The 21,886-nt window shown below is 39.7% G+C and overlaps 1 protein-coding gene across 7 annotated transcripts in view; it reads left to right on the top strand.

Annotated features, from left to right (window-relative positions):
• The window catches only part of Reps2 (RALBP1 associated Eps domain containing 2), a 178,770-nt gene that overhangs the window by 71,936 nt on the left and 84,948 nt on the right, over positions 1-21,886 (top strand). For 4 of the 7 annotated variants that reach the window (XM_070040803.1, XM_070040800.1, XM_070040801.1 and 1 more), the window contains exons 4-5: positions 1,871-1,997; positions 6,127-6,224. In XM_070040803.1, coding sequence (XP_069896904.1) covers positions 1,871-1,997; positions 6,127-6,224 — 225 coding nt within the window. The remainder of the gene's footprint in view (positions 1-1,870; positions 1,998-6,126; positions 6,225-21,886) is intronic. The other 3 variants (XM_070040804.1, XM_070040802.1, XM_070040799.1) reach the window with 1 other exon arrangement.

Here is a 21,886-nt window from a genome sequence, read left to right as displayed (position 1 = left end):
GATCTTAAAGGGTCCTCTGGTTAACATAGCTTCATATCTTGTTCTTGGGGAGAAGACTAGACCATCAGTCTTAGAAATTTATAGTGTACCTAGGCAGAGAAACCCTACAGTAAAGAGACCTGGCGATCTATGGTTACTAAACTCCTTTCATCAAGGAATCCCTTCTTGGTTCAACATGTTTGGAATGGCATCTTAGGAAATGCTGCTTATTTGGAATGCCGTGGGTTTGGAAATAGAAGAGGGAAGAAGGGCTTTTAAGATTAGGCCACTAATTGCAATAGTCAGATGGTGTTTAGTGAAGACAAAAATATGAAATCCTAGAAGAGTAGGCCTCTCAAATAGTTTGCATGTTAATAAGGCCCAGCACATCAAAGAATAGCTCATACTTCTGATAAAGATTCTGAGTCACATAGAAAGTTACATTATATTTGGCACAGCATCTTCCTTAAAGTAAGGAAATTTTCTGTATTTTAGGAAGGCTTGAACCAAAATGTTTTTAAATTCCATGAATATTAAAGGATTATATAGGGAAACTAACACAGTTCACTCTAATGATGATGGATATCTAAGGTGTTTCTGTAGAAGATTTTATGTATTTTATTTTGATTATTTGAAACAGAGCCTTGCTATGTAGCCCAGGCTGGTTGAGATCACATGACCTAGGTAAAGGATTATATTTATAGTTAAGGGAGGCATATCATAGCACATTCTGTTAAACAATTGCATGTTCTGTTGCTTTCGTCATCCAGGCACATTTTAAACTAGTTCTTCAGAGGTATATTTTAAAAGGAGGTATAGAACTCTCTAGTCAATATGGTTTTGCATGTTTCTCACTAGCATTTGGAGAAGAAGAATCTACTGGCCCACAGTGGTTGATGTACTGGGAAATTGTCTCTGGCTGTGTGAAAGAGGGTGCATCCTTTTATTTCTTGCTGGGTCTGTGTTCGGCCCACCAATTCTATAGATGTGAACACACACTTCGTAGCAAATATAATTTTCTTTCTCTTTAAGAGAGTATTTGATTAGATTTCATAGTTCTCCTTAAAGTAAAGAGGACGACAGAGTCTGTGTGTTATGTAAAACACTGTTATGTGGTTACCTCGAAGTTACCACCATTGGTAGTGTTAAAAATGAGGAGGAAACCCAACAACAGATCAGCTTAGTTACTTTGTCTAGAGTACTATGTCAGGTTCATACTTGAATTGGGAATGCAGCATGTGAAGGATTTGTTCTAGTATTTAGGAGTAGTATATTCTCAGCACAAATCAAACACAAAAAGCTGGTATTTAATTTGGCATAGTAAACACCAAGAATACTTAGTATTAACTATAGATTTTATTACATTTATACTTATTAAGTATGAATCTAGGAAGTTGGAGTCTTTATTAGTGGGTGAAAACTGAACTGACACAGAGATCACACTTGAGGCATATGAATTTTCATGTGATCAGTGTCTTTTATTTTCCACAGGAAACTATATTATTGGAGTAACTGAAAGCATTTCGGGTTGGTTTTAGTAATTTAGGTTACCTCAGTACTGCTGAGACTTTCTTCTCTGGGAGACTTGTGAATTTCTAGACACTGCCTTTTAACTGCAGTGTGTGTGTGTGTGTGTGTGTGTGTGTGTGTGTGTGTGTGTGTGTGTGTGTGTGTGTGTGTGTGTGTGTGTGTGTGTGTGTGTGTGTGTGTGTGTGTGTGTGTGTGTGTGTGTGTGTGTGTGTGTGTGTGTGTGTGTTTCGGAAATACTTCTCCCCATTTGTTAAATCAGTCAGGTCATCAGCCGTAGGGTTCTGTTATGCTTCCTAACTGCAGCTCAGAATGACAGGCTTCTCCAGTGGTTGTCTCTGAACTCTGCTCTGGTTTTTTGAAGCAGGAAACACAGTCTCCCACGATGTCACCTCTTGCCTCCCCTCCTTCTTCCCCGCCTCATTACCAGAGGGTGCCCTTGAGCCATGGCTACAGCAAACTGCGGAGCAGCACTGAACAGATGCATCCAGGTAAGAGGTGACCTGGGGGCCAGCTGTCCCAAGCAAGGTCTTGGAGTGTCCTTAATCTACCAGGCAGCAATGCCACCAGCTGTTTAATGTCCTGATCTGATTATTCTTGTTTCTAGAAACATGGCGCAATTTAATTTGATATTCTTGAGCCAAAATTTTTGTTAATGAAATTAATGCTTTGTCTCCTGTTCTGGAAACGAATTCATCTTTAGCTTTGTCTTTTATGTATGGAGTCTCTGTGATTTAGCCTTTTATGTAGGGAGTTCATCACACAGGGCCATAGAATGCTAAGGGTTTGCATTTTGGGGGAATTGTTATTCCTTTCTATGAATATACCAAATACATTTATGTAATAACTGCTTTTTTTTTAATCATATTTCTTTAAAAAATATCACTACGTGAAAGCAAAAGAGTCGATCCAAACCTTTAAAGATTGAAGACATAAATAAAAATACTGGGTTCTTGATTTTTTTGAATAAGGATAAAGGAAATGCTAAGAATAGCATTTTGCAGGAAGCATGTGTCATGCATAGTTACAGGGTTACCTGCTTGCTCACATTTCTGCTCTGCTAGCCATGTTACTGGTAAAATATGTTAGTTGGTTGTGAGGATGACTTGCAGAGTTGGCTGCCCAGGCTGCAGTGCTAAAAGCTTCATAAATTCACTGCAGTATCTCATCTTTCTGGGTTTCAGGGTCTGCTTTAAGATAGGACCAATTTAAAGTACTGTACAATTGGGATTTTTGTGGACCCTGGTTGAAAATGACCCAGTTTTGGCCTTTTTTTTTCTGCACTAAAAAAGTGGTAACTTCTAGAGGGTCACAAAAATAAAAATGTGTAGTAGGCTGAACTAAAGGGAGGCTGTAATCTTGCAGACAGAAGTAGATATGGCATGATGGAAAGATCTCTGAATTGAACCAGAAAGTATAGGTTTCTATGTCCAGCCGCATGACTTCAGACAAACCATTTAACTTTTCTTAAACAAGAGTTATAGTAACCTATAGGGATGTTAGAAGGATTCCATGAGACCATCAGTAGAAAATGTTTTTAAATTAAGTACTACATAAGTGCAAGAAGATGTTGGCAATGGCAATAGTCACAAAAAAAGACTGTTCTAAAACCTAGATATCCCATCGGTATCTTAAACTAAACAAGGTTGGGAACTCTTAATTTCCCTCTTACAGTTTCCCTTACCTGATTTTCCCTATTTTTGAAGTGAATCTTTTTTCTTTTTTGAATCTTATTTTGGCTTGGATTTTTTTTTTTTTTTTGGTGCTGGTCCTGGGGCTTAAACTCAGGACCTGGGCACTGTCCTAAGCTTCTTTTACTCAACATTAGCTCTCTACCACCTGAGCCTCAACTCCACTTCTGGCTTTTGTGGGAGTTAGTTTATTGTAGACTTTCCTTCCTGGGCTGTCTTGGAACCACAATCCTTAGATCTCAGCCTCTTGAGTAGCTAGGATTACAGGCGTGAGCTACCAGTGCCTGGCTTGGAAGTTCATTTGTAAGTTACAGGTAAATTAGGTTTTGTTCTATAGAATAAGCTATCATCAAGCTCTTCCTGTTTCTGGCTTCCTCTCTTCATTCCATCCAAACTGAGTTTCCATTATCACAGTGCCAAGGAGCAGCTTGCTTCCCTCCTTTCTGCCCGTCTCGGCTCCCATTCCTTTACATACTTAAAAAAATAAGGTAAAATCTATATATTACAACGCACATTTTGTTTATTTTTGGTTTATATATTTATTTTTTTGAGACAGGGTCTTGCTATGTTGCCCCAGTGGGCCTTGTAGTTACAATGTCATCCAGGCTGGCCTCAAACTTGTGATCCTCCTTTTATAGCCTCCTAATACAGAGTTTGTGTGCTACCACACTTGGTGAACACACACAGCACAAATTTCAATTTGAACTTTTAGCAAATGGATTATGCCCATGTAGTCACCATGTAAGTGAAAACAGCCCTTTCCGGTTACTCCCAGTCCTAATTCAAGCACTATTCTGATTTTTGTTACTATACATTGTTTTTGCCTTTTCTAGACCTTCATAGAAATGGAAACAGAATAAGTGGACTTATATATGTCTACCATCTTTCCCTCAACATAATGGTTGGCATTTTTCTATATAGTTGTATTGGTAGTAACTTCTGTTATATGACTGTACCACAATTTGACAATCATTCTTCTATTGGTGAATATTTGAATTATTTCTAGCATTTGGCTATTACAAGTAGGAATACTATAAACATTTGTCTTTTTTGTGACATAGACTCTCATGTCACTGACAAGCAGGAGTGGAACTGTTGAGTCTTAAGGTCAGTAGATAATGGCAAAAGAGTTCTACTTTGGTACTAAATTTCAGAGTGATGAAATCTTTTTAAATTATATTTTTATTATCTTAAGTAGTTGTGCAAAAGAGTTACCACCCAACAAATCAGTTTCTAAGTATAATATGTATTGGTTTAAAAAATACTTCTCTCCTTGAAGAAATATATTACTTCTTCTATTTCCTCATTACTAAACCTTTTGTAAGGGGATTAAAGAATTATTTAGTTTGAATTGGCACACATATTTTCCATTTCATTTGGGAGGGAAGAGAATCAAGGCAATAAATAGTACCTTTTTACTGAGCTGAGTTTCAATTGAGGAATAAATAAGCCAGAAGTCAGATTGATGATGGCCTGAATAATATAGCTGACTGGAGCACATCTTAAGGTATGTGGCCATATATGCTTCTGACTTTCCTGTTTGCATTCACAGACAAGCTTGGATACCCCAGGCTTTCATGTTAATGGAAGGAGAAAGTCTTTAGAGAGAAGATAACTACGTAGCCCAGACTAACCCTGAAACTAGCAAAGCTCCGGCCTCAACTTCCTGAGTGCTAGGATTCCAGTTATGTGTCACCACACCAGGCTGGTTTTAAATTTTTGATGTATTGTTATATACCATCTTTATTTGAAAAAGATCAAAGTATACTAAACATGATGTTCTGCTCTCCACTGAATTTTTAAAATTTACTAAGTTTCAGAAAGAATTTTGTGTATTTATATACTTTCCTGTCCTCAGACCGTTAACCTATGGAGATGAGGATTGTTTCTACTTGAATGATAATTGCTCCTTTCTGTTGGAGTTTAATATTATCTGGTTGTGCTTAGCTGTTTTTCTGCCATATTAGCAAAGTCATTATTATGTGTTCTAGTCACAGTGCAGCCAGTTTTGAGAGAGATATAGTGTATCAGGCTGGAATTGTTGCTTATTCAGATAAGGTCTTTCGTTTAATTCTGACCTGTAGCCAGTATTTACTATAGGTTGAACTATAGATCAAATCTCAAAACCACTAATGAACTCTGTCTCTGTCTCTGTCTGTCTGTCTGTCTGTCTGTCTGTCTGTCTGTCTGTCTGTCTGTCTGTCTCTCTCTCTCTCTCACACACACACACACACACACATACACATGAAGAGCCCAACTAATATGTAAGTGATCATCATCACTTTAGAGTTTGGTCCAACATACCACAGGAAACAGGAATCAAATTTGAATATTTTTAATATGGTATTTGCTTTGCAATACTGGGACTTAAACATAGGTCCTCATGCTTGATAGACAGGTGCTTCACTATTTGAGCCATGCCTCCAGCCCAAGACACTTTTTTTTAAGGTTTTAATTTTTTAAGTTTTTTTTATTGTGAAAATACTGTACAGAGGGGTTACAGTTACATGAGCAAGGTAATGAGTACATTTCTTATCAAGCATTGATGCCTCCTCCTTTGTTTTTCCCCTACCATCCCTACCCTCCCACTTCCACAACTACACTCCCCCCCCCAAGACACTTTATTAAACATTTTATTATTTTCTTTTTAAAATCCCAATTAGGTTCTTAGTATTCCATGCCAACACTTTATTCCTGACACTAACATGATGAAAATATTTTTCTGCCTGTTTATGGCTGGATGTCTTTAGATCAGTAGTTCAATTGCACTCAAGAAGATCAGCAATTTTCTAGATGGCCCAATAAGCAAATGCTTTAATTTCTTTGCCAATTCTCCTGTGAAAAGTAGATGCTGTATGTGTTTGGGTGTCAGGTCTTCATTTTGAGTAAGACCATTGTATACCATCAGCTTTCTCTCTTACTGTTTCAGCTCCCTATGAAGCTAGGCAGCCCCTTGTCCAACCTGAGGGATCATCATCAGGGGTTCCAGGAACCAAACCTCTTCGGCATCAGGCTTCTCTTATCCGGGTAAGTTATATAACCTGTGGCTGTGGCAATGAAGAATGGATGTAAGATTTGCACTTTGGAACATGGATTCTTGAAGGCTAACTGTTGCATTGCATGGGAGATGTAATCCACATCCTCATTTAAACATTACATTTCTTGTCGTGTTGCTGGTCTAATTTCCTAAATCTTTTCTATGTTTGTGTCTATGTTTTCAGTCTGTAGCCCAAACCGGAGGTGGTTCTTGATCTTCAGTGTATCTCCAGTGTTCTTCCACTTTCATCTACCTACTCATCTGACACCTTTTCAGGAGAGCGTCATTTTTTTCTGAAGCAGCCTGTCTTGCCTTTGCCTGATTCTTTATTATTATTTAGTGCATACTTAATGTTTTCCATTTGTTTTGTGCCTCCAATTATGTGGTAAGCTTTTGAATATAGAACTACTTTGGAAGGTAGTTCTATATTATAAGTGCCTATATAATGCCATTTGGACAACAGGTATGTTGTGCAAATGACTATTGTTTCTTTTTTTTTTCTTGTCCCTTTTTTTTTTTGTTGTTGTTGTTCTTCGGGCTTGAACTCAAGGCTTGGGCGCTGTCCCTGAGCTCTTTTGCTCAAGGCTAGTGTTCTACCACTTTGAGCTACAGCGCCACTTCCAGTTTTCTGGTGGTTAATTGGAGATGAATCTCAGGGACTTTCCTGCCCAGGCTGGCTTTGAACCCCAATCCTCAGATCTCAGCCTCCTGAGTAAGAGCTAGGATTATAGGCATGAATCACCAGTTCCTGGCTTTACTATTTCTTATATGTAACAGATATAAAATAAATAATATGGCCCAAGCACAGGATTATTTGTTTCTCCTCACAGCATTGTGACTTAGACATTTCAGCTTCTCTTTCTTTAGTGTTTTCTTTTTTTCTATATTTATAGCTGTTGTCTTGTGTAGTATATGTGAGTTCTGTTGTAGGGAAATCATATTATCAATGAAGGCTGTATGCCTGTGTCTGTGGAGAAGAAATTAGCAAAAATCTACATTTATTGTTTAGCATGAAAGACAAAAGGAAATGGGGTAGTGGCTTGTATAACATTTCAATTGTATAACTAAGGAAAAAAGATCATTTATGCATAAGCTGTTCTACTCAAAATAGAAGAGTGGGGTCAGATACTCCCATAAAGAAGTGGGCTGCTAGTTCAGAACAGAATAAACAAAAGTCTGAGGAAGATCCTGGAATTCCCTGAATGCCTTCTGGGGATGGAACACTGTGTGAAACATGGTATAGAACATGATCTTATAAAATAGCATTTTGTGTACAAAAACTTCCTTAAAGACAATAATTCAGCCATATATCACATATTTTATGTAATACTTTATAAAACCATAAGCTGTAGGTCATCTTTTTTTTTTACTGGTCCAAGGCTTGAACTAAGGGCCTGGGTGTTGTCCCTGAACTTCTGTGCTCAAGGCTAGTACTCTACCACTTGAGTTATACCTCCATTTCTGGCTTTTTGGTAGAGAAAAACATCTCATGGACTTTCCTACCTGGACTGGCTTCGAACCATGATCCTCATATTTCAGCCTTCTGAGTAGTTAGGATTACAATGAGCTAACAGAGCCCAGCTATGATCTCTCTTTTTAGTATAGATGAGTTGAGTGTAGTTGAGCGAGGTCATGTTTCATCCATAATTTATAAGTGCTAGAGCCATAATTTGAGTCCAATGTCAAAACCTTCACTTTTGGCCTAGTAGTATTGTCTTATATACCTGCCTAGCATGTGTGATGCTCTGAATTCAAAACCTGTATTGTCTAAAAGAAAACCCCTTCATTTTGAATACTTTGCCCACCACAAGTTCCTTATTACAAGACTAGTTTCTAGAATTACTGCATAAACAATAACTGGGCATAATAAAATTAATTTTTTGTGATAGTATGGATGGAATCCTTGACCTTGCTTATGCCAAACAAGCACTCTACCATTGAGCTATACCCCCACTCCAAAGTATTCTTGAAAATTCCTTACTAGCACCACATTGGAGAAGGAAGATGCTATTCTCTCCAAAGGGTAATATAGCTCAGTTTCATCCCCATGTTGAAACAGACAGTTATTTCTTCAGCTGAGCTCCAGATGTAGTAGTTGGCAGCATTCGAAATCCCATGGTTCAAAAACATGTGCTTTCAACACTACACTCATACCCATTGTGAAGACATGTTTACTTTAGGCAAGGCATTAGAAGGGCTAGGTTTCCTTCCATACTATTCAGGGTATAGCTATGCAGGTTCCTGCAGAGTGTGTTCTTTTTCTGAAGAAACACAATTCTGAACAGGTGAGATGATGGTCAAAGAAACAAAGAATCCTGGGCTTTGTAGTGATCGGATGGGACTTGCTGGAATGTAATGGCTTGAGCACTCAGTTGGACTTGTACCCTGTGAGTCCTCTTCGAATCTATAGGTCCCCCCATTCTGCTCACAAACATGCTTTTTGAACTCTTCACTTACATAATAGTGAACACCAGTTAACCATCAGGTACAGTATTGAGGATATACAATGAAGTGAAGCATTAGTAATCCCTGTCTTCATGTAGAGTTCGGGATATTGGAGGAGACTTACTTTATTAATCGAGCCCATTAGCAAAGTAAATATATAATTATGATATGTGATATGAATGCAAATCATACTGCACTTTGAAGATGAAAAATGAGGATGAGATGCGACCTAGCCTGGAAAGGCAGGGGTGCTCAAGGAAGACTTCTAGGGAGCAAAAAGAAACATTTGAGGGCTGGGAAGTTGGCTCAGTGGTAGAGTGCTTGCCTTGCATGCCTGAGGCCTTGGGTTCAATTCCTCAGCACCACATCAGCAAAAAGAAAAAAGCCAGAAGTGGCGCTGTGGCTCAAGTGGTAGGGCACTAGCCTTGAGCTGAAGAGCTGAGGGACAGCGCCCAGGACCAGAGTTCAAGCCCCACGACCGGACCCAAAAAATATATATATATAAAAGAAACATTTGAGTTGAAATGAGGAGGATACAGAGGAATTAACCAGGTAAAGGGATGGGAATAGAGGTACAGGCTTGAAGATAGAACTGCATATATAAAGACATTCTCAGTGTGCTTAACATTTTGTACACATTAACTCCTTCAATGCTTGGAACTATTTATCTTCAGGGGTAACACTTATCTCATTTTTTCCCCACATGACAAAACTCAAGGTATGCTTTAGTCACTTTGCCCAAGGTCACAGGCAGGAGGTAGTGGGACCAGAGTTCAAACAGTGGATACCATTCCCCCAGTTACTGGCTAAGGAACCAGATGATGATGATGTCATCTGTTGAACAAGGAAGCACTGAATGAAAAAACAGTGCCGGGGAAAAGAATCTGATGGTGTAACTGCAGTGTCACTGCATGTCATAGATTGAACTTTTAAAAGAGCCCTGAGGAGTTGACACAAGAGTTGGCTGGTTTGTGGGTCTGAGCTTTGGTGACAGCTGAAACTGGATGTAGATACTTGTCAGCAATGAGCCTTCAGAAAAATCCCAGGACAACGTGCAGGAAAAAAAACCAGACAGGTTTTGGCCAGATCCACCTTAACTCTGTGTGTGCTAGGGTAAGTTCTCTCTCTCTTTTTTATACACTGATGACTCAGAATAGATGTAACATTCCACTTAATAATCCATAATCTTGCCAGGTGCTGGTGGCTCATGCCTATAATCCTAGCTACTCAGGGGTCTAAGATCTAAGGATCATAGTTTGAAGCCAACTGGGGCAAGAAAGTCTGTGAAATTCTTATCTCCAATTAACTACTGAAAAAGCTGAAAGTGCTAGGCACTGGTGGCTTACGCCTGTAATCCTAGCTACTCAGGAGGCTATTTGAGGATTGCGGGTTGAAGCCAGCTTGGACAGAAAACTCTGAGAGACTTTTTTTTTTTAAATTGTGAAAATACCATACAGAGGGGTTACAATGACATGGGCAAGGTAATGAGTACATTTCTTAACAAGCATTGTTGCCTCCTCCTTTGCTTCCCCTTCCCATCCCTTCCCATCTCTCTCCCCCTCCCACCATCCCTCTTTTCTCCAGTAAAACTACTCAGAAAAAAGCCAGAAGTGGTGCTGTGGCTCAAGTGGTAGAGTGCTAGTCATAAGCACAAAAGCCCACGGACAAGGCCCTGAGCCCAACCTTAGGACCTGTACACACACACACACACACACACACACACACACACACACACACACACACACACACACACACACACACACACACACACACACACACACACACACACACACACACACACACACACACACACACACACACACACACACACACACACACACACACACACACACACACACACACACACACACACACACACACACACCCCACACCCCCCCCCCCCCACACACAGCCATAGTTTGATTCTCTTAATGTTTTCTTGGTATTAGTAGAGGTTCTTGTTTAAAGCATAGCTTACTGTTCAAGGAGAGAGCAAGGGGAATGGTTCTTGACCAGAACAGTCTGTGGTTTGCACAGCTGGTGGATTTTTCTTTCTTCAGTTCTTAGGTTTCCTTCTTGTGTCTTGTCAACTTGGTTTGGCTAGACTCCATGTTCCAGAAAGCAAAATGTCAATGTGAATTAGTCATGAGATGAAGGAATTGGAAGTGAAGGTTCTTGGTAATAGGGTATTAGTATTTATTGGGCACAGGGCTAGGCTAGCTGGGGTGGCAATCCCCCTTATGCTATTATGTGCCTGTACTGATAGTCATCCTCCCTCCCTCCTTCCCTCCTTCCCTCCTTCCCTTTCTTGCCTCTCTCCCCTAGCCTTGTATTCCAGTCTTCTTTGACTTATTTATTTATTTAATGAATTTTAAAATTGCTATTGTAAAGGTGATGGACAGAGGGGTTACAGTTGCATAAGTCAGATAAACAGTTCAATTCTTCTTTTTTTTTTTTTGGTTTGGGTTTTTTTTTAACTGTATTTTTTTGGTCTTTTCTTTTTTGGTACTGGGGATCAAACCCAGGACGTTGCACTTGCTAGGCAAGTGCTTTGCCACTGAGCTACATCCCGGCCCGAGTTCAATTCTTTTTGAACAATGTCATTCCTTCCCTTCCTCTCTCCCATTTTTTCCCTTGTGTATAGTTCATTTTCAACATAGTGTTTAGTGAGCATCACTGTTGCATTTGTTCACCCTTTGTTCCTCCATTTCTCTGTTCCTCTTTACCCTCTCAAAGTCAGATAAATGATCAAAAAAGACAAAAGGAAAAGAAAACAAAACAGCCCAAAGGGAAAAAAAAAACTTCTTTCCATTTCCTGGAGTTCCTTCTGATAAATATAGGTATTGCACCGTTGTGTTCCCCACCTAAGAACATCTTCCTTTGATGTGTGTGAATGCCTAGAGACTTGTATAATTTATTATGTCCCAGTGTACTTTTTTTTTATTCATCCAGTGTTTACTAGTAGATTTATATTCTCTGCCCTGTTTAGAAGGGGCCATGCATCTGGGTCCTGGCAGAGTCTGGACTTGACATTGTATGGGTAGTTATACCAAATTTTGCATCCAACTCTTGTAATGACCTTTGTTTCATATCTTAGAAATTTCATTTTTTAGCTGTTGGATTTTTTTGGTCTTTGAAACTTCAGATACAAATCATATTCTATGTTGGTAAGTAGTCCATAGTGGTTTATCTTCTTTCCTATTTTGCCAGTTAACAGGTATCCAGAGGTAGTTTTGTGGTTTACTTTTCTCATAGGTTATCTTAAACATCTAGAACATGTAATCATTTGTAATTGTGCTGGCACAGAATTTAGAACTGAACCTTCGCTCCCACTCTACTCTCTAGCTTCTGTTTTTGCTAGGGTTTTAGAAACCTTGACCTTATGTTGTCTTATTTGACTTATAGCATTTGGCACCAACCTCCTTCTTAAAATACTCTCATTATTTGGGGTCTTTCATGCCACACTGTTTGGATTTTTCTTCTATTTTTGTGACTACTACTTCCTAATTTTCTTTTCAATTCTCCTCCTCTGCCTGCCCTTAACATGCTGGTGATCCCTGGGCTCACTTCTCAGTTTATTTACACTTTAGCCACATGGAATCTGATGATAGTGACCTTCATCTACCATACATCCTCATCCATATTCCTTTCCTTTCCTTTTTATACGCTTCTTCCTTCCCTCCTTCCCCCACCTTTCTTCTCCCTCCCTCTTATTAACACTCCCTACCTTCTTTCTTTCTTTCCTTGCTTCCTTTTTTCTTCCTTCCTTGCTTCCTTCCTTTGTTTTTTCTCTTTTTCTCTCCCTGCTTCCTTTTTCTTTCTCGCTTCACTCTCCCCCCCTCTCATTTCTTCCTTTTTATCTTTCCCAGTTTTTTACCACTTGACTTTCTTGTCTATCTATCCAATTGTGTGTGCTTTCTGGTTCAGGCCATTATCCTTTGTCACAGAATCTGTAATATCAGCTTTAGATATTTTTTTTTGTTTATGTCTGTCATAGGGCTTGGATTCAGGGCCTGGGAGCTCTTTTGGCTGAAGGCACTCTACCACCACTTTGAGCCATAGCACCACTTCCTAGATTCTTTCTTCTTATTTCCATATTTGTCTTCTTCCTTACTTTATCCTTATCGTAGACAAAACCGGCCTTAAAACCCCAGTTGGAAAAATTATTTAAACATTCTACCATATACATATATGTTGAAACATTGAAATTTTTATGGTTTTAGGTATCAGTTAAAAAATAAACCATGTGCCACTGGCTCATACCTATAATGCTAGCTACTCAGGATCTGAGATCTGAGAATTGTGGTTTGAATCCAGCTCGGGTAGGAAAGTCTGTGAGATTTAACCACCCAAAAGCCAGAAGTAGAGCTGAAGCTAAGTGGTAGAGTGCTAGCCTTGAGTGAAAAGCTCAGGGACAGTACCCAGGCATTGAGTTCAAGCCCCAGGATGGACAAAAAATATTAATTACACTCTCTGCCCCTTGAAATTAGTTCATCTTACTGACTGATCAAACCTATCCTCTTCTCATTATTCTTTGCCACATCATCTACATTTTCTGATCCTAGCTCTCAGGTTCCTCTGTTTGGTCTCTACTTATCTCTTCAGACACAATAGTTACAGCTTCTCTCTTCCCGCATTTTGGTAATGAAGAGCTCCAACGTTCTCTCTGTGGAACCCTTACTCTTCACCCTGACTTTTACCTTTTTGTTTGTGTGTGGGTTTTTTTTTTTGCCAATCCTGGGGCTTGAACTCTGGGCCTGGGCACTGTTCTTGAGCTTGTTTTGTTCAAGGCTAGCAGTCTACCACTTGAGCCACAGTGCCACTTCTGGCTTTTTCTGTGTATGTGGTACTGAGGAATTGAACCTGGGACTTCATGCATGCAAGGTAAGCACTCTACCAGTAAGCCGCATTCCAAGCCCTTCTTTTACCTTTTTTTTTTTTTTTGTTGATCGTGGGCTTGAACTCTGGGCCTGGGCGCTGTCCCTCAGCTCTTCAGCTCAAGGCGAGCACTCTACCGCTTGAGCCACAGCGCCACTTCCAGTTTTCTAGTGGCTTATTGGAGATAAGAGTCTCACAGACTTTCCTGCCTGGGCTGGCTTTGAACCACGATCCTTAGAACTCAGCCTCCTGAGTAGCTAGGATTACAGGCGTAAACCACCAGCGCCCAGCTTTCTTTACCTTTTTTATTTCTCAATTTATCTATATGTTTTCCCCTACTGATATATGAAGTATGAATGTGTTCTAGTATTTTTGAAATAAAAATGTGATGTTTAATTGTTCATTTGATCCATGGAACACTACTAACCAGAGGATCACCATTGATCACCATTGATTTCTCATCGCTGAGGTAGCTAGGATTTTTATATTGTTCCCAGGACATTTTATGCAGGTACATGTGGATAAAATTGTGTGCATGTGTATGCATATGTAAATCTATCTATCTGTCTATCTGTCTATCTATCTATCTATCTATCTATCTATCTATCTATCTATCTATCTATCTATCTATCTATTTATCTATCACTGCAGGTTTGACAAACGCAATACCTTTCTAATTTGATATAATTTCTAATTTCTATTTTAAACCAAAACACTCTCACTTTTCAAAGCTAAGCATGCATGGTGTGTTTTCTTCTTTCTGGAGAGAGTAACATAATAGTGTTTTGGAACATGTTGTCATTATCATTAGTCCTTTGCACTTCATAGATAAAATAATGAATAAATGATTTAGAAACCTTTATTTCTCCATTATTCTACTTTAGGGTTTAAGCAGCAATTTTGTACAAGTTTTCTAATGAACAGGTAGGAAAGTAAATATCAGATATTGCTAGATAGTCCCGTATCCAAAAAAAGTCTGCAATTTGAAAAATGTTTCCTTAACTTAGTTGTCCTTTTTTCTTTTCCTCAGCCTTACTCAATTTCAATTCCTTGCTGTGCTTCTTCCTTTGGGTCTAACTGTAGGTATTTAGGGCCAGAAGCAGATTCTTTCTGAACTTTGAATCCTTTTGCAATGGTTCTCAAGAGAAAAAGCAAGCTTTAAAGGATGACAATAGAAACAAAGACTTAGAAGTCCCTGTTGGGATGCTATTGGCCTAAGTCAGAGAACAGAGAATAAAGAATGACTGAAAGATTAGCGGGAGGGGGTGGGGGTGGGGGGGGTGGGGGTGGGTGGGAGGGTGATAGAATAGGGAAGGCTCCAGTTGAGTCATGAGACGGTAGTCTAACTTAGGAAGAAGAGTGAAGCAGGTAAGCAAATGGGGTACACTAGGTACTGTCTCAGGAACTCTGATTTTCTTACACAATTCTTAGCCAAGAAGATGACTCACAAGGCAGCTTGGGCCACCAGGGCTTGTTCAGGGTTCAGGAATTCTGTACAGAGGCGGCATCATCATTTGTCATGTGCATGTTTGCATGTGTGTCTGTGTGTCTTGAGTGGGGCCTTGGCCATTCCCCCCCTTATTTTTGGATCTTTATTTTTCCTATTATCAGAGATTGAACACACCACACGTTGCACTTGATCCATGCCTTTCAGCCCTTTAACTTTTAGTTTGTTTTTAGTCTTGTGCTAACTTTGCCCAGACTGGCCTTCAAATGTGATCCTTCTACCACTGCCTTCTAATTAGCTGGGATTATAAACAATGATGCCCAATTTATTTTTGAATCTTTACCCTCTTGCCTTGTGTAAGAACATTGATCTTGACTCTGTCAAAGTATCCTTGCAGCTGCTCTAGCACAATATCCCTTCCACATTTAGTTATTGCAGCTCTCCTATGTATTTCATATCACCAAAGCAGTCAAGATACTGAGTCATCTGAACAAATGCATGTGGATGTGCATGTGAGAGTCTTAAGTTATGAAGCCCACATGATGGAGAACAAAACCTCAGGTTTTTCTTCTTTACAGGGACATATGGAAGTAACTGTATGGTTTGAGTTACTTCAGATTATGCAGCAAACACCACAAATGTTATTTTTGAGTGGTGCCTTATGAATTTTTGAATGTGTTTGTTTTTAAATACAACTAGTGATTTTTAAAAGCTGTCAAAGATTCAAAAGGACACATTGTGAAGTATCTTTCCTACTTCCTCTTTCTGGTCACCTATCTCAGAGCAACTAATATGACCTATTACTTTTGTATAGTGTTACATAAGACATTTTGTGTGTGTGTGTGTGTTAGTCCAAGGACTTGAACTCAGGGCCTGGCATTGTTCCTGAGCTTTTTCTGCTTAAGGCTAGTGCTCTATCACTTTGAGCCATAGTTCTAGTTCCAGCTCCTTTTTAGTAATTAATTGAAAATAAGAGTCTCATAGACTCCCCTGTCTGGGCTAGCTTTCAGTCATCATAAATCCTTAATTCTTGGCCTCCCAAGTAGACAGGATTACAAGAGTGAGCCACTGTATATGAATATGAATCTTATATACATTCATGTACTTATATTTTATTCATATATTCATGCACACATATGAAACCTTTATATTATATTATGTTATATTATATTATATTATATTAAGGCCTAGTACTGATGGCTTATGCCTATAATTATAGCTATTCAAGAAGCTAACACCTGAAGGACCACAGTCCAAAGCCAGCCCAGGTAGAAAAATCCAAGAGACCCCCTCTCCAGCTAACCAGCAAAGTGCCAGGCTGAGGCACGGTTTAAGTGGTAGAGTGCCAGCTGTGAGCAAGAAAGCTGAGACCATTAATCATTAATCCCTGTATTCAAGTCCTAGTGCCAGTATAAAATATTATATTTATAAGAAACTATAATTATAGGTAGTATATGCAAAATATATAGTCCATTTTACCCATATGATAGCACATTATATATTTGTTATGCACTCTGCATTTTTACTTAGTAATAAATGTTAATAACATTCTGTAGCAGTGCACAAGTACTTCTAAAAGTATTCTTTAGTGTGCATCTTCCGTAAGTTATTTAACCAACTCCTTCTGATTGATGTGTAGTTATTGCAACTAAAACACTGGTTGTAGATACATGGGATCAATTCTCAGAAATGGAATCTTTACATACTAATAGTTTTTATAGAAAATTTCAAATTGGAAACTCTATCAATTTGCTTACCATCAATGTAGAAGTCTATTTCTGATATCTTTGCAAATACAATGTGCAAACAAAAATAAAAGACCATTTTCAGTCTAGTAGGTGAACAGCTGTATCTCTGTGTAGTTTGATCAGCATATCTATTTGTGAAGAAGCATATCTTAGTACATTGGTTCTCTTGTAAAATGTCCTTTACTTTGCTTCTTCATGTTCTATGCCCAGTTTTCTTTTGGAGTAAGTATTTTCATACTACTTTGCCATTCTTTTTTTTTTTTTTTTTGTCAGTAGTGGAGCCTGAACTCAGGGCCTGGACACTGTCCTTCAGCTCTTCAGCTCAAGGCTAGAGCTCTGCCACTTGAGCCACAGCATCACTTCTGAGTTTTTCTGCTTATGTGGTGCTGAGGAATCGAACCCAGGGCCTCATGCATGCAAGACAAGCGCTCTACCACTGAACCCTTCCCAGCCCTTTTTTTTCCACTTGTATATTTAAAGTTTCTTTTCATAAGATTTAGAGATTTAGAGTAAATTTCACAGGAATGCAATGCTGGGATAACAATGTAATAATACAATTTATTTCTTAAACTTCATACACAGACACGTGTGCATGTATCTGTAGACACATATATTGCATCGTTTACTGTTTCTGTGTATCTTCTCTACTTATTGTCAAATTACTTTGTCATTCTTAAGTCTGAAGCCAGAAGCTGGTATCTCAGACTGCAGTGTGTGTGGAAAGCTGCTCTTTGAGTGGTGAAGAGGTTGTAGACATTGAAAGAGTTAGGGGTCCCCTCTTCTTTCCATTTCTGTAGAACTACAGACCTGTCTTCAGTGTGGATTTCTTGTTTTTAGAGCCATGGAAACAAAAGTGAATTACTTAGTTTATGGGTATAAATTCTGGCTGAAACTCATTTCTTCTTAGAGGTGGTAAATGTGGACAAATGCTGTGTGTGTGTGTGTGTGTGTGTGTGTGTGTGTGTGTGTGTGTACTTCAACATTGCTTGGATAAGTTTTCTTGTGGACAAATGCTGTGTGTGTGTGTGTGTGTGTGTGTGTGTGTGTGTGTGTGTGTGTGTGTGTGTGTGTGTGTGTGTGTGTGTGTGTGTGTGTGTGTGTGTGTGTGTGTGTGTGTGTGTGTGTGTGTGTGTGTGTGTGTGTGTGTGTGTGTGTACTTCAACATTGCTTGGATAAGTTTTCTTTTTCTGACCCAAAAAGAAAGGAGGGAATATGTGTGAATTTATTTGTACATAAGAGGAAAGAACTGGTTTGATATATTTTGTCAGTATGCATGTGCTTTCTTCTCTCTCTTTTTATTGTCATTGTAGGGCTTGAACTCAGGCCTGGTTGCTGTCCCTGAGCTCTTTTGTCAAGGCTAGTGCTCTACTACTTGAGCTACAGCGCCACTTAGGGTTTTCTGGTGGTTAGTTGGGGATAAGAGTCTCATGGACTTTCCTTACTGGGCTTCCTTTGAACCACGATCCTCAGATCTCAGCCTCCTGAGTAGCTGTGTTTACAGACGTGAGCTACCAGTGCCTGGCTAATGTGTGTCTCATTCTTTTTTTTTGTCGGTCATAGGGCTTGAACTCTGGGCTTGGGCTCTTTCCCTGTGCTCTGAGCTCAAGGTGAGCCCTCTACCGCTTTAACCACGGTGCCACCTCTGGCTTTCTAGTGGTTTATTGGAGATAAGAGTCTCACGGACTTTCCTGCCAGGGCTGGCTTTGAACCGCGATCCTCAGATCTCAGCCTCCTGAGTAGCTAGGATTATAGGCATGAGCCACTGGCACCTGGCTATGTGTCTCATTCTTAACCTGAGATGTTTGCCAGATTCATTTTCCATTTCATTTTGAATCCTAGCTGATGTATTATACCATCTCCTAGAGAGCAAAAGTTTACTCATCATCTATATGTTCCAATTTGCCGTGTTTATCGTAGGACCTATAGAAGCCTGAATGGCACTATTACCACAGGAGCCACATTTTCCATAGCATTGTGCCTTCTGTATACTTACTTCCTTTATCAGTTTGTAGTTCTTTTCCTGATGTTAGAGCCATTATTGTTGAGGAAGGAAATACTTATTGAAATAATAGCTGAAACATTTATTTCAACTGATGCTGAAGATTATTTTTCTCTGCTGAAATTTTTTCTTTACCGGTTTCTTAGCATATTCCTTCCCTGGTTACTATGTATCCACACCTCTTGAACTTGTTTACTTGCCTTCTTTGCTGGCATATCTGACATGAAAAATAAACGTTTTGTGTGACAAGATGAGAGTGCTCAGGAAATACTAGTCATTGGGAGAAAGGTGATTCCAGGAACAAAGTATTTGGAATTGCAATTGAAGGCTATTTATAGGAGCAAGGTATTTATTAAGCAGCTATTAGAATTGATTGAGGTGCTGCAGTAAGACCTTGAAAAATTTGTACTTAAAGACACTGGGAAATTGAGAGAGGGTAAAAAATAGTAGGCATTGATTTCCTGGTATTACAGCTGATTGTTCTACTACTAATGAATGAACATGAATGTAGCCTGTTTGTGGTGGCAGCATTGGGGCCTGACATTAAAGGCTTATGGTGGTGAGAGCTTTCCTGGTAATCCTTCAGGCCCATAGCCATTTCATAGACTGTGGCTCCTCTAATTCAGTCTCTCTGAGGTAGCTGCATATAATGGATTGGACTTTTGGTCCTAGATATTACTTTGTAAAACCAGAAACGTGTATGGTGTTTGTTTCTGGCCTATTGACCATGACCCATTGCTATCTTTTATAGACTAGGCTGTCACTATGGAAGCTTCCTTTACCACAGTGCTATTTTAGCCCTGAGGTTCATCAGTATTCCTTTTTTTAATTTATTTTTTATTGTGAAAATTCTGTACAGAGGAGTTACAATTACATGGGCAACATAATGAGTACATTTCTTATCAAGCATTGTAGCCTCCTCCTTTGTTTCCCCTTCACATCCCATTCTCCCCTCCCCCACCTACCCAACACAACCCTCCCCCCCCTATTCCTTTTGACATCAGGTGAGCAGGGAGAATTATATCCTCAATTGCCTGTCCCAACAATGATCATTTCTCACCGAGTATTTAGCCTCTTTCACTTTTTCCAAAAGTATTCTGCAGTCGGTATTGCATTCTTTATTCATCTACCTGAGAATACTTTTTTTTTTTTTAATTTTATTTTTAAAAAATTCCGGTCGTGGGGCCTGAACTCTGGGCCTGGGCGCTGTCCCTCAGCTCTTCAGCTCAAGGCTAGCGCTCTACCACTTGAGCCACAGTGCCACTTCTGGCTTTTTTCATTTCGCTTATGTGGTGCTGAGGAATTGAACCCAGGGCCTCATGCATACAAGGCACGCGCTTTACCACTGAGCCATCTTCCCAGCCCCTGAGAATACTTATTAAGTGGCTTCTGTGGGTCAACCAAAATGCTAGCAGTACCATGAGAGCTACAAACTTGCACTTACAGTATTTGTAGTCAACTCTGAGGGATAGATTTAAATCAGTGATCCCACCTATGCATGTAGAATTAAAAACTAATAATTACTGTATTCTGGTAGCACACAACAGAGAACTCTGACCTAGGGCTAGGTTACAAGGAGAGGTTTCCTGAAAGAAGGGACTGTTGGGCTGGGCTATGAAGGATAACTAGGCCTTTAGCAGGAAAAGCAAGAATGGAAGTGGGAAGTGAGGAGAGGAGTCTTTCATGTAGTGATAAGATCCTCAACAAAGGCCATGTATGCTCAGGATTTGTAATTGTGACCTGCTGAATTTCATATGACTAAGTAAATAGTGATTTATAACAGAAGATGTGAATAACCTACTAAGTCTTTGAAAAACCTGGAGATATTTGTTTTGAGTCTGCAGGAACAAGTGCTAGACTCCTACAGGCATGCTGAATTGCTAAGGGAACTTGGCCTGTGTCACAGTCAGAAAGGTACAGAATTGGGAAATGGCCACCTACGTTCCACACCATGTCTGACCCAGACAAGTCAAATGAATGCTTCGTTCTCACCCCCTTTCCTCGCCGCTTTTCACATGTAACTTGGTTCTGAGTCATGCTTCCATGGACATATTTGTTTAGTAGAACACAAGTCCCATATGGATTTCTAGCGGCAAAAGTGTTTGAGCAGTGTAGCTTTTAGCTAGCAAGCCTCAGGTATACTAACATGGGATGAAATTGTATTTTGAATAAGCTAGTCTGCCATATATAGCATGGAGAGTAAACACATATGAAGGACTAAAAAAAGGTTGGCATGGTTAGAGCCTCCTATAAGAGAGAGATCATGCTACTGATCAAGAAAGGGCCCCTAGGGCCTTCGGATTGTGTCTTAGGTGGGAAGCTAATGGCTCAGAAGTGAACTTGTTAGTAAATGACTATCTTAGAGTGGAACCCAAGTTGGTAAGACTCCTAATCCTGTGTTCTGTAGGCACCTTTAGTCAGTAGCCTAATTCTCTAAAGTCTTTCAGCTCAAGTTCTTGGTGCGTCTGGTTTCCATCTGACCTCACCCTGCCTTGGGTGTGACAAGGAGGACATCCTAGAAAAGGGATAGGCAGCCTTCAGCTGACCCATGATGAAGATGGGGGGGGGCATTATTGCAGTGTTTTCGGAAATCGTTGGCCTTATCGAAATCTCCTATTGTGCTGATTTCTTATTTTCTCCTGGCTGCCTCCTCTAAACAGCAAAATCCTGACAATTTGGAAAGAAAATGCCCTTGTGGAGCAGTAAACTGTGGCCTCTGATGGAAAAATTGGAGTCAGTGGTTATTAAGAAACATTTCTTTTGCTAATCAAAAGTAGTGGCAGTGCAGCATACTAAAATAACAGCAAAATAATTAAATATCTGCATTGCAGGCCATCTGCAGGATTCTTTCAAGATGCGAAAACATGCAGGACTAGTTGTGCCCTTTGGATAAAGGGACAGATCCTGTTTTTCTTTGGCCTTGATCTAAAGGAAAGATTAGTTGGGAAGACAGCTGGTATAAAATTAAGTCCCACATTAAGGGCATGTTTTCCACAATAGATACATTTTTCACTTATAGAACAGTTTGGCATGAGAGTCTTCCGTGGTGATTTCAGATGGGACCAGCTGTGGAGGAGTCACAGAAGTGATCATTGGTCCTCACATTGCAATGGCTGTGACTGTCCACGGGTGCAT

This window comes from Dipodomys merriami, unplaced genomic scaffold (genome assembly GCF_024711535.1).
Source record: "Dipodomys merriami isolate MVZ:Mamm:240054 unplaced genomic scaffold, mDipMer1.0.p SCAF_3, whole genome shotgun sequence".
NCBI lineage: Eukaryota > Metazoa > Chordata > Mammalia > Rodentia > Heteromyidae > Dipodomys > Dipodomys merriami.
This window is presented reverse-complemented; position numbering and strand designations above follow the sequence as displayed.